Source organism: Cariama cristata, unplaced genomic scaffold, assembly GCF_000690535.1.
Source record: "Cariama cristata isolate BGI_N322 unplaced genomic scaffold, ASM69053v1 scaffold13307, whole genome shotgun sequence".
Lineage (NCBI taxonomy): Eukaryota > Metazoa > Chordata > Aves > Cariamiformes > Cariamidae > Cariama > Cariama cristata.
Window position 1 is genome coordinate 18,731 of NW_009626164.1, and position 12,373 is coordinate 31,103.

General features: G+C 46.0%; 1 protein-coding gene across 1 annotated transcript in view; it reads left to right on the forward strand.

The window, feature by feature from the left end:
- Positions 1-12,373, forward strand: part of MGAT4B (mannosyl (alpha-1,3-)-glycoprotein beta-1,4-N-acetylglucosaminyltransferase, isozyme B) — a gene marked incomplete at its 3' end in the record, with an annotated part of 37,058 nt that overhangs the window by 11,331 nt on the left and 13,354 nt on the right. The window contains exon 2 of the mRNA XM_009703912.1: positions 11,652-11,831. Coding sequence (XP_009702214.1) covers positions 11,652-11,831 — 180 coding nt within the window. The remainder of the gene's footprint in view (positions 1-11,651; positions 11,832-12,373) is intronic.

A 12,373-nucleotide genomic window follows, 5' to 3' on the forward strand; every position in this document is an offset into this window, starting at 1 on the left:
CCGCCTAGCTCGGGGTTTTCAAATAAGGAAAAGTTCAATTACTGTAGGTTGCTGTTGCTGGCAGGTCAGGAACTCCATCTTGTGTGTACTTCCAGTGATGTGTTTTCTGCAAGGAGAAGAAATAAGGGTTGGGTTTTTTTGTTTTTACACTCTAAGGCAGGCTGGTGTGGTTTTGTGGGAGAGGCATTATTTGGTGCCCCTTTCTCATGTTTTCTCAGCTGCTGAATGAAAAAAGGGAGAAGCAGGTCTTCCTACTCTTTTAGCGGTATGTTTTGCTTCCCAGGAATTATCGTAGCATATAAAATGAAACAAGAGCCCTCAGACAGCATCAACACTTATAGTTGGTCTAAGTGTGCTATTTAATGGCAATATCTTGTTTTTTCTCTGGAGAGAAGAAAATGTACCCCATTAAGTGCTCACGTTGCAAGCCTGCACCCTGGGGGATAAATATTTCAAATATTAATGCTGAGTAATTTTTAAGAGGTTCTGTATGCATTTTATTTTAAGCATTCTGCAAATTATTGAAGACTACTAAAACAAAATGCAATTCAGATCAGCTCATCCCGTGATCAGTCTGTGGTGATTGAAAAATCTGCTTCTACCCACCAGCACAGTTGTGCATCTGATCAGGCATCGGCACAATAGGGAAATTGTAATCTGTTTGCTGCTGCGGGTCTGTAGGTAGACAAGATGTACAATTTACATAGACAGTGGAGCGAAAGGGACGCTCTGAATATCCTTTCACTCTAACACAGTCGCATGCATTGCGAATGAGTTACTCTTTCGGAAAAAGAAGTCAAACCTGACTTGCATTGAAGTTCTCGGCTATTAACGTCGGCGGAGCCAGGGACTCCAGCCAGAGCTTCTGTGATTTCCTTGATATCCCTCTGACTTAGTACATCACTTTAACTTTTCCATATGTGTTCTCTGATTTATAACACAGCAATACTTTGTTTTGCTGTTGTAAAATTCTTTCATACGCTCAGCCGTGCCAAAAGCTTCATATGTTATTGATTAAACAAAGTCCCCCGTTCCAGGATTTCGGCTGTTCTGAGTCTGGTGGTAACTTTAGTGGAATGATGAGTGCAATGGTCGATCGTACAAGGAGGTGGGGAAATACAACATCCCGGCACTTATTACTGCTGATCGATAAGGTATCCCTCAGTTTGCAAAGTGGAGCTGCTTTTTCCACCTGCCTCTGCCTCATCTCTCCTGAGATGGACTGGGCTTGTTCATCAGCTGCAAAGTGCTGGTGGCTCGTGGTCATTTGTGGGGGGGGAGTAATGATGATGTTGGGTTTTAGTAATGTTGGGAGGAGGATTAACAAGAATTTCATTTCGAGTCCTTCACAGGCAATTAGTGACAGCTGCTTCTAGAGAAAGGGCATGATGATTAACACAGTGACCTTTGCAAAGATCGGCATCCCTTCTTGGAGGGGTTCCTTTTGGATGGACTTGTGAGCCATTAGCACTAGGCACGGTGTGGGTGCTTTGGGGGTTGGTGGAACAAGGACTCTGTTTCACTATTAACATAATTAGGTTGTAATAAAAAGGGGTTTCCCATTAGACTGTGAGGCATTTGCTCTGCATCAGGATTTTCTGCTGCTTTAAAGCTCCAGAGCTGGGCCTTGCCAGCGCCCACAGGAACGCGGTCCTGCGTGCCCCAGACATCAGCTGTTTCTTCGGGGTTGTTTCGGTTCATAAGATTTTACTCACTAGCTTTGGTACTCGTTGTGAGAACAAGGTGAACGGGAAAGAAATCCAGTCTGGAGGTTTGCGAGTGGTGAGAGCCAAGCAAATCCGATTTGAGTTTTCACGGCGTGTGATGGTTTGCAATCCAGCAGGAGGCTGATGGCCACAAGTAAAACAACCCATGGCACGGTCAGCGCCGAGACCGATGTCCCTGGACCTCGACGACACGCGGACGAGGCTGGTGCAGGTTCCTGCAAGTGCATTTTCGATAGAGCAGAGCAACACCTTTCCACTGCAAGTCTGTTCCTGCTGCCCTTAGGTGCATCCGAGACCATTTTCCCTGCCCGTGCCATGGAAGGACGGTGTGTTAGGCAAAAGCATCTTCTCTTAAACCATGCACAGGTCTGCTCGGTCAGGACTGACCACATGTGCAAGCTCCCAGCCTTTCCCATTCCCCTTCTTCCCCCTTTCTTTCCACCCCTCGCCCAGGTTTGCCTGTATGATGTCCTCACTTAAAAATCCTGTAAAGCTGCAATTATTTCGAGGTTTAATGACCCATGATTTCTGTAATGCTTTATTTTGTTCACTTTCAGCATGTTTTTATTCCCCAATCAAATAAAGAGCATTAAAAAACCTACCAAGAACAAAGCCTTCGCTTTCCATTTGAGAGAAAAATGCTTCGAAAGCTGTATTTGCACTACGCAGGTAAATAATTAGATTGCTAAGGAATTAGCTTCACTTTGAAGATGAAAGCTGTAGTGTTCCTAATTAAGTTGTGAGGAGATACACAGGAGTTTGGGGTCTTTCTCCCAAGAAATGGGGAAAAGGGGGACTGCCAACCCTGACGATGCCCGGAACCACTGGCAGGGTGGAGATTTACCCCCCTTGGTCTCAGCCCCGTCTCCTGGTACCTCTGTGCTTGCAGCACCTTCCAAGTCTTCGATGTTGTTTAAATTCGTGATTTCAGTGTTCTTCCGTGGCGGTGAATTCAGAGAAATAATGTGCTTTCTCTGTGCAACACATTTCCTTTTATCAGTTTCAAGTTAATATTAGAATTGAATGGTTACTTACTCATATATTTTGAGACGAGGAGAATGGAAGTCTGTGATATATTTTCATTATATCACTAGTTTGTATGCTTTTCATCATAAGCCCTGTTATTATGCCCATCCTAAGATGAATATTCTCATGTATTTTTTTCTTTCCTCGCAGGGCAGTGGTTTTTTGGTTTTTTGTTTTTTTTTCTTCAGGCCTTTGATCGTTCTCATCACCCTCTTCTAAAGCCCCTTTTAAGTCTGTAATAATACTGTCTTTCAGATGAGGTGAAAACTATTCTGGGATTAGGCAGCATCATTTTAATAATGTTATAATCTTCATACTATTATTCCCCATCCCGTTGACTAAGCAGACTAATAATCTTGTTTGCCTCCCTCTCCATCCCCCTTTTTTTCCCTGGATTGCTGCTGCCTGCAGAGCACCATCAAGACATGCTGATGCTCTGCTGTCCTTCCTAGTTAATATTGTTAATTAAAAACCATATGACAAATACCTTGATTCCCCCTCGATTAATTTGCCTCTATCAGCTTTGGTGACGGTTTGCCATTTTGTTGCCTTTTCTCCTGGTCATTTGCTGCTTTTCTGGCTTTGAGGAACTCATCTCTGTGTCAGCTCTGTATTTGGCTACTTCACAAATTCATTCTCCTTCTCCAGATCCTCACTAAATCTATTAGACGGTGAGTTTAATACGAATCCGTATGGCTTCCTCTTGGTAGTTAACCTTTTGCTATGATGAAAATTCACCATTTAATTCCATCTCCTTTCTCTTTAGATCAATGGCAGTATTTGCCCTCTTCCCTTAGCCTCTTTAGCTGTTTTGCAGCAAAATAAATTGCCATCTGATTTCTCCGTCTCATTAAATCGCTTGAACAGGTTGATAAAACTCCAAGAAAAATCAGAAGGACCGGTTCCTTTTGCAGAAGCTGATGGTGATTTATACCTACCGGGATTTCCTCGCCCACCCATGCTTTTGTTTGTGGCACAGTAAAACCCAGGGAGTTCGCAGTGAGCTCTCGGTATCCTTCAGTGGGATTCACCCATGGAGCTGGGCTGCAGAAAGAGATCCCAAACCTGCTCTGCAGGTACCCGAGAGCCGTCTGACAGCTTCTGCTGCCTCCTCTGCCCTGATCCAAGACATTTTGGGCATAGGTCGTGGGCATCACTCCTTGCTTTCCTAATTTCTGAGTTTCTACCTCCTTGCTTTGGAGGCTGCATCCCTCCTGCAGCTCCTTGGGGAGCTTTTTGGGTCTGGGTGCAGGCACCCCTTGCTCTCCTCCTTGGAAGGGGGATTATAATGTTCACCATCTGTGTTGTGGTTCACCATCCCCATAATGGGAAATCTACTCATCCCCATCCCTGGAATCTTACTACTTAGGACTTTGAAAGCAAAAAAAAAAAAAAAAGCTCACTTTTGGAAGGATCTGTGTGAATCTTGTCTGAACTGGATCTCAAATGCAAACAGTTGCTCGTACTTTGGAATAATAAGACGCAGGGGTTGTGTATTTTCCTGTCTCCTCCTGAAGACGTATGTGCTGAGACAACATTAAACTCCGCTGAGGAGACGTGCAACAGGAATATGATCAAAACCTACTGCTGCAAAAAGAAGAAATGGTGACTTAAGGGTGTCTGCATTCCCTGGGTAGAGACCATCAGTGGAGAGATGCATTGCATTTCTATCTCATTATGCGGAGCTGTTGAAGGTTGAAATGCTGTTAAATATACCATAGGCTCTTATTAAATGGCTGTATTAAAAAAAATACCACACACACACCAGATTGCAGCCGGTGGAAGCACTTTCTTTATTTGAGGATCATTTTTTCAGACAGACTGGCAACCTCTTGTGCCAGCTGATGTGTTAGCTCAGCATGACGGTGGTGTAGCGGGATGCTCAAGCCCAGCAGCCGACTTGGGGGCAGCGCAAGAACCTCCACGGTGCTGGGCTGAGCGGCTGGGTGGGCGCTGGCTGCAAAGGATCGCTCCTGCTGCCATCGCCCACTCGGGCAGCCAGTGCCTTTCACTGGGTAGGGAGGTTGGGTACTGGTTTTTGTAACATGCCATAGACCCTGGTGCTGCAGAACGGTGCTGTGTCTGTGCACGACAGCACTTGAGCACAGGCTCTAAGCTGGAGCATAGCGATGGCACTGAGGCCATCGGTTGGGGTGGTAGTGGCGTTGAAATACATTATTTGGCATCAATTCAGGATAGCACACGCCGTAGGTAGCAACTGGACTGATACAAAGTGTAAATAAAGGGCAGAGGATGAATGTAAGGAGCTAAACCATAGGTGCTGTTTTCGATGGCTGCTTTGAGTGTACATGCCCACTACGCACCATCCCTGGAAGAGTTCAAGGCCAGGTTGGATGGGGCTTTGAGCAACCTGGCCTGGTGGAAGGTGTCCCTGCTCATGGCAGGGGGGTTGGCAAGTGTCTTTAAGGTCCCTTCCAACCAAGCTGTTCTATGATGGTATGATTATGGTGGCTGGGGCTTGCCCCGCCCGTGCCCTAACACAGCCGGATTGCTTTGAGCTGGGAAACCCCCGTGCCGCCTCCTTCCTTCCCTGGTCCCTGCCCTGCCTGCTGCTCCCCACACCTATAGCTATTTTCCCGATAATAATGAGGTTCCTAGTGGTACTAAAGAGTCTACTTTCCACATTACTTTCTGTCTTGATGGTAACCACAAATTATAACATAATATAAACAAACTTGAAAATTTTTCTTTAAAAACCTTTTTTCTTTTTAAAAAAAAAAGGTTTAAAGACACTTACAATAGAGAAACTTGGGGTGTATTTTTATAAGCAGCAGCTGGCAAATGTCTGGTTCGACTCAGTATGCAGGTGATTTGGGACACGGTGGAGATGTAAACATGACATAATGTTTACTGAATGAAGCCTCCATGTTTGCTGTGTGATGATGGCACTGCTGAAATGCTTTTTCTTTCTACGGGGACGAGCCAACCCCAGCGGGGCAGCAACTGCTGGAGCCCTCTGGGAGATCCACCCTGCCAGATAACCTCCGCTCCCTGAAATCCCGGCCTGGATGATGTTGGATTTGTTGCTCAGCATGTCTTGGTGCTCAGTTCCTTAATGCAAACCAAGTTCTCGGTGGCTGCATATATCCTACGCTGCCAAGACATTTGTGATTTTAAAAGTTAAGTCTAAGACTGGGAGCAATGGCCGCTAGCCCATGGAAGGGGAGATGATGTATCTCATCTTGCTCATCTCACAGGAGCACGGTCAGAGTTTCTTTAGATTTGAAGGAAAAGACCTGCTCAGTCATCATCCCGCCTGGCAGGGCCAGTGTCTTTTGGGAGGTGTTTTGGATGCCGAACTATCCTCTCTTTTTTTCTTTCTGCTACTTAAGAGAATATTTTTAGTGTCACAACTTACCCGTAGCTCCACATACCCCAGCAGAGTCGCTTCCCAGTGGCTTTTTGGGGGACGCTTTGGAGTTTTGTTTATGGTGAGTTTCTAAAGCTGGTTTCTTCCTTCTACAGCTGAATAAGCAAAGGGCAACATTTTGCTTTTAATGGTACGAAATGTCTGTTGTGGAGTTACTGCTGATCCTTCTGTACCTGCGTGCCAAGTGTCTAACACCTCTGTGCTACACTAGCCATCAGATTTCTATGTAAAGCCGAACTATCCTTTTTTGCATCTCAGGAGCTGAATTTAATTCACTGATACGGCACGGTAACTCCTTATATCCATTTTAATGGTCCAGTGAAATTCTGTTAGCAAAATACCTAATGAATGTTGCGATTCAATCAGGGCAATCTAGAGTGTAATGTGTGGAGTGGTGCCAGCATTAGATAAATCATTAAACATCAAAACATTAAAAAAAAATCCCTAATCATCATTTAACTCCGAGAGCTCCTGTAAATGGCTGGGATGAAGCCAGGCGTGGGCAGCGCAGGCACCTGGCTGGGACGGGGACGGTGGTGAGCTGGGGTGGGACGGCTCGCCGGCTTGGTTCCCGTGCTTCGCCGGTTGCATTTTTGGATAACAAAGATGCTGTAGCATGGGGAGGGGGTCGTTTGTGTGCTCTGGAGTCCCCCCGGTCCCTTGCAAGTCCTAGAGGGGGGAACGGTTATTTATTAAAGAGGTGCTTTAAATAAACCAAAGGAGAATAGTCATGGCAGAGAAATTTTCTGTAGGCAGTTTAGTTTTCTGCTCCAGCTCTGTTTGCGTTGTGAACTGGGGACCGCGCTTTTTTTTGGCTCTTTTGGCCCTGGGAACTCTTGCAGCAGACGGGTCAAAAGGTGCAGTTGTGCTCTTGGAGCCAAGATTTTATAAATGGTTTAGAGGTTTGGGGGTTGTTTTTAGTTTTTAAACAAAGTCTCTTGAAAGTCTTCCTAATGAGAAGCAAATCCAGCTAGCAAAGACTTTGCATTTGCTTTAGAAAAGATTGAATTGGAGGGAAATCTCTGGCTTTGGCCGTAGGTCTGCTCAGCTGGGAGAGGTTATCTGGAGGGAACAAAACCAAAAGTAATTGGTCCTGAAATACGGACATGTTTAAAATGCACCACAGGCTCCCTGGGAGGTTAGAATGCGATTTGAAAGACTAATGCAGAATACAGAACTGTAACATTCCTGACTGTAAATATAGATGTGTGTATATATATATAGATATATACACACGTCTGTATAAAGAGAGAGAGATGGATCACCATGTGAGATTTCAGGGTGGCAGCTGGCCTGGCACTGGTCTGATTTTGTGCCCATCCACTGGTTTAGGATCAGATGAAGTATTTTGCTTTCACTCAAAACCTGAAAATGGATAAACAGAGCGAACACAGATATCCCAGCCCTCACCTCTGGTAGCAAACATCATTTGCACTTAATAGACATTTAAATAAGAACGCAGCCACAGAATTCTCCGTCACGGAGAAATACTTTTTATTAAGTGGATGCTGTCTTGGATGGATGAAAACCTTTGGGAAGGCTGTAGGAGATCAGCTCTGTGGACACCCCATAAGGCTCCTGGGGAGCCGCCCATGAGCCCCACCAGCGTCTGCCCATCTGTTAACGCCGCTGCACCTCGGCTGCCGGGAAGGGAGCCCCTTCAAGCCATCCCTGCCTGCTGCTTCACCGGCAGTTCCCGTTGTTGCTCAGCAAGCCAAGCACAGGGGTCTCAGCTGGAGGCCCCCAGCAAAAAAAAAAAAAAGAAACCTAGCAGCTGCGGCCGGGCACAGCCGGGGCGAGAGAAGGGAGGGGCGGGGGGGGGGCGAGCGATGCTCAGCCGGACACCTCCTACGGCCACTGTCCCTCTGCCACAGGCTGCTCCCCCCTCCAGGGATGCACCCCCCCCCAGATCTGCTCCGGTGGGCGCTGGGGTGGGCAGATGGCAGATGGCTCAGCTGTGCCCAGTGCTGCCTTCTCTGTTCTGCAGAGAGCCGGCTTGTATGAAGCTGCTCGGTGGATGCTTGGAGCCTTACAGCCAGCCTGTGTCTAAAGACGGCTCGGGAAAGACTGTTGAGTGCAAATATGAGGCACGGCAAGGTGAGAAATGGGTTATTTGCAGGGCAATGGGCATGCAGAAGGTGTGCTGCAAGTACTGAAAGTCTGAGAGGTTTTTGGTCTCCCAGCTCACCTAACACCGACTTTCTTTCTTTATTAAACCAGTGTATTTTAAGCCTGAAGCAATGTGTTATCTCTCAAGAAAAAGTAAGCTGAGTCTTTTTTTTTTTATTTTTTTAATACAGCTAGGAGTTTTTGTCCTGCAATGTTTGAGTCTGGAGATATTTTAAGAGCTCTGCTATCTTGTGCTGGGAGGGAATATGATAAATATGTAGATAGGGAGTGCTGCTGCTTTGAAAGGTAAGTGAAGGGTCTGTGCTGAACTGACAGTAGCTGAAAAATTTGTTCAGCCTAATTAGCAGCAAATCACTTCTGTGTCCAACCTTGCTTGTAGAGATGGGAGCCAGTTTCCCCCCCACCGTATCCTCTCTTACCCTTCGTGGCTTTTCCAAGCCCTCCCTGGCTGAGCGGCTGAGGGTTTTTGTGAGGATGGTGGATCTGCATCCACACGTCGTTGCAAACCAACAAGTACAAAATGACATTACTGGAAATTCATGGGAAACTGTACATCCGTCTTGGGCTTTGTCTCGGACTGTTCAAGCTGTCACTGGAACCGGTCATGATCGATCAGCTTTTAAATTTCATGAAATTTTAATTAAAGAATGGAAAGCCTACGAAGCCATCATAGGACAAGAGCACTGGAAACAAATACAATTTCACTTCCAACCATTAGCCAGAAAAGCAGCAAATGGTTGACTGCACATCACCATTGCTGCCTAATGAAAAGTACAGCTCTTGGCTTTGGCGGGCAGGTCATTAGTGGCTGAATAATCAGTGACATTTCCCTTCTAAATCTGACACAAACGAAGTGCAGTGCTCTGGAAAAAGCCATTAAGTGCAAAGCCTTGCCTTTACTCTGCTCCAGGTATTGCAGAACAAGATCTAATGGCAGCCTTTAGCGGTGATTTGGCTTTGATAGCATCCACGGGATAGTAACCCCCTGGTATGCCGAGAGCCAAATCCTTCCAGCCTTGCATAAGCATGGTTCTTACCATCATATCATGCAAAAACAGAAAGTGAGACTTGTTCTTTGCTGATGTTCACAGATGCAGCCAGTAAAAGATACGAGTTGGAAAACCTATAATCTAGAGTACTGGGAAGCTGAAAGGTGTATTCTTCTGTCTGAGAGGTACCAGCAGGTGAAGGTCTGGCTCATCGTGGAGTCAATTTAAAGCCTGACATCCTCCTGTGAATTCCCGTGGCAGCTCCCAAAGCTGGGTGTTAACGTGTTTTTCTGCAAATTTTTAAATGTTTTCTTGATGAGAGTGGAAAGCGAGCGGCACCGCACCGGGGAAAGGAAGGACTGGTCTTGTTTGTCTTTCCCTCGACTTTCTCTGAATAACGTGTTGTCAGATGGATGGAGTAATCAAAGGGGTGTCGCTTCCTCTGCTCCTTCCCCGTGTGCCAGTGGCTTTGAAAATAATGCTGAAAGGTAAATAGGAGCCCGACTGCCTTCGGCGGAGGGGGGGGTGTCCCTTGTGTTGAAACAGTGGGTCTATAAGAAGGGTTTTTTGGGGGAGGAGACCCCATGGGGGAAACTTCTCCTAGGCAAAAGCATTACTGGGAGCTGAACTGGGAAGCAATGTTGTCTTGGAAACACTGTGCTTTGGAGCTGGGTACGTTTAATCTTCAAAATTCCTTTTTCTTTTTCTTTACGGACCCCAAAATAGAAGTTGTCGATGCAGTCGGTGTATCTTTTTTCGATGGCTCTGATTTCTATTTAGCCCTGTGTTGGGAAGTTCCAGGGCAGTATTTTTGGCTATTAGCTCTCCTGGTCGCGTTTGGGCTAAGGATCTACCATTCAGTGGCTAAATCTGTTTTGGGCGTAGTCCTGTGAGTTACAGCCTTACTGAAAACACATGAGTGACCGCAGATAAAAGTGTATTTTTAATGAGTAGTTTCATTAATAATGGGGTAAAAACAGCCTGGGAAAGTTCATTAGTAGCTAACTGATTCCACTCCCAGCTATTGTATAGTTAGTTCCAGCTGAAGGCTCTTGATAGTTTTATTGCTTAAAAAGGGCATGGTGATAAGATGTTGTTTCAAAATAAAAAGCTTTATTACCGTATCAAAAGTTTCTTTTTTATCTATTACATTTATGATGCATTCTTAAGGTGCATATCCGAACACTTGCGTTTATATAAGCATCCAGGCAGCTATTGCCATATAATAGTCTTTATCCTGCTGTGTTTCAGAGAGCTTTGATTCCCAAAATCTCTTTTGGCTGTTCAAATTTTGGACTATCTTCCAAAGCTGTCCCTGCCCTCATCTCACTGCACAGCAGCATCCCCCTTGCCAACATCTCGCTCTCCGTCACTCGGAGTCATAGAATCATTATGGTTGGAGTCTTCCAAAGCCGGAGGAGGTGCTGTCCCTGCGCTCATCGTGCCGCACAGCATCATCCCCCTTGCCAGCATCTCGCTCTCCGTTACTCGGAGTCATAGAATCATTATGGTTGGAAGACACCTCAAAGATCATCAAGTCCAACCATATACCTGATGCCACCATGCCCACTAAACCCACTAAACCGTGTCTTGAAGCGCCACATCTAAACATTTTTTGAACACCTCCAGGGATGGTGACTCCACCACATCCCTGGGGAGCCCATTCCAATGCCTAACAACTCTTACAGTGAAGAAGTTCTTCCTGATATCCAGCCTTCCTAATATCCAGTCATCCGGGAGATGCCCCATGCCATCTGGAGAAGGCCTTCGGGATGCTGTCCAGGGGTTCTCCTGAATTACCCACTTGAATGCCCTTTGATGTGTGCTCTTAAAACTCTTTCCTTTGCATGCCATAAGGAAACCAGAGCAAGGCAATTAAAAATACTGATATTCCTTGGGTTCGTCATGGCTTTAACAGGCAATCACCACCAATGCTTTCAGATCTTTTTCACTTGACTCCGGTTCCCCGCTGCTCACTCCAGCGGTTGCCGTCTCAAACACCCAAACTTCTGGAGCTACAGAACGATGCAGAATATTGCTTGTAAAATTAAGGCTAGCAGCGGACTCCCTGTTTCTGAGTATGTAGTGAAGAAGAACTACCATGCAACTTTCTTTTTGCTGCATGGTTTGGTCACAGAGAACATCTATATGATGCAGAAACCCAAGTTAAAGAGAAAAATGGGAGTAGCTTTTTAATTGTAGTTCTGCAACTTAAACTGCCCTCTTTCCAACCCTCTCACCGACAGGTGCGTGCTGGACCACAGCTCCCTAAATCCATCTTTTGAGGACAGTGGATGTAGGGAAGGTATGAGTGATGGGCATTGCTTTTGCAGCTTGAAACCCTTTAGATCACGGAGGAGAAAGCTTCTCTCTCTTTTCCATCCACAGGTGACGTTGTGGACATCTACCAGCGGGAATTTCTTGCCCTCCGGGACCGACTGCACGCAGCCGAGCAGGAGAGCCTGAAGCGCTCGAAGGAGCTCAACCTGGTCCTGGAGGAGATCAAGAGAGCGATCTCGGAGAAGCAGGCCCTGCGGGATATAAACCGGACCTGGAGCAGCTTATCTGGTGAATAAACAGAGAAGTTGAGGATCTCGGGCTGGTTTGAAGCTGTTGCTAATGAGGAGGTAGAGAGGTGTGCGTGTGTGTGCGTGTGTGCAGGGCTGCGGACAGGACGTGCTCTGCTCTTCCCCGGCGCGAGCAAATTGTGGAGTTCAGAGGGACTTGGGAACTCTTAAACTCCTGTTTAATTAGAGGTGCATATGCATCATTAAACACTGAGATTTGCCTCTGCCGAGGATATTTGCCAATTTGCTTGCTTACAAGCTTTTTTTTTTTTTTTCCTTGCAAGTCATACGTGCCATTTCCTATGGCTATATTGAATCCATATGGAAAATGGATATCCAAAGAGAGGGGGGGAGGAAGGAGTTAGGCTGACTGAGCACCCCTCACCAACTTACTTGTTCTTTCTTTTTTTTTAAGTTGCTCAGTTGAAGAAAATTGGATCTCTACAGAAAGATCCGATTTGACCTTCATTTTATCTTCATTCTCCCCTCTCCTTCCCAAATATTTTGGAACTTCTTTAAGGCCCTCATGGCTCCTGCTGGACT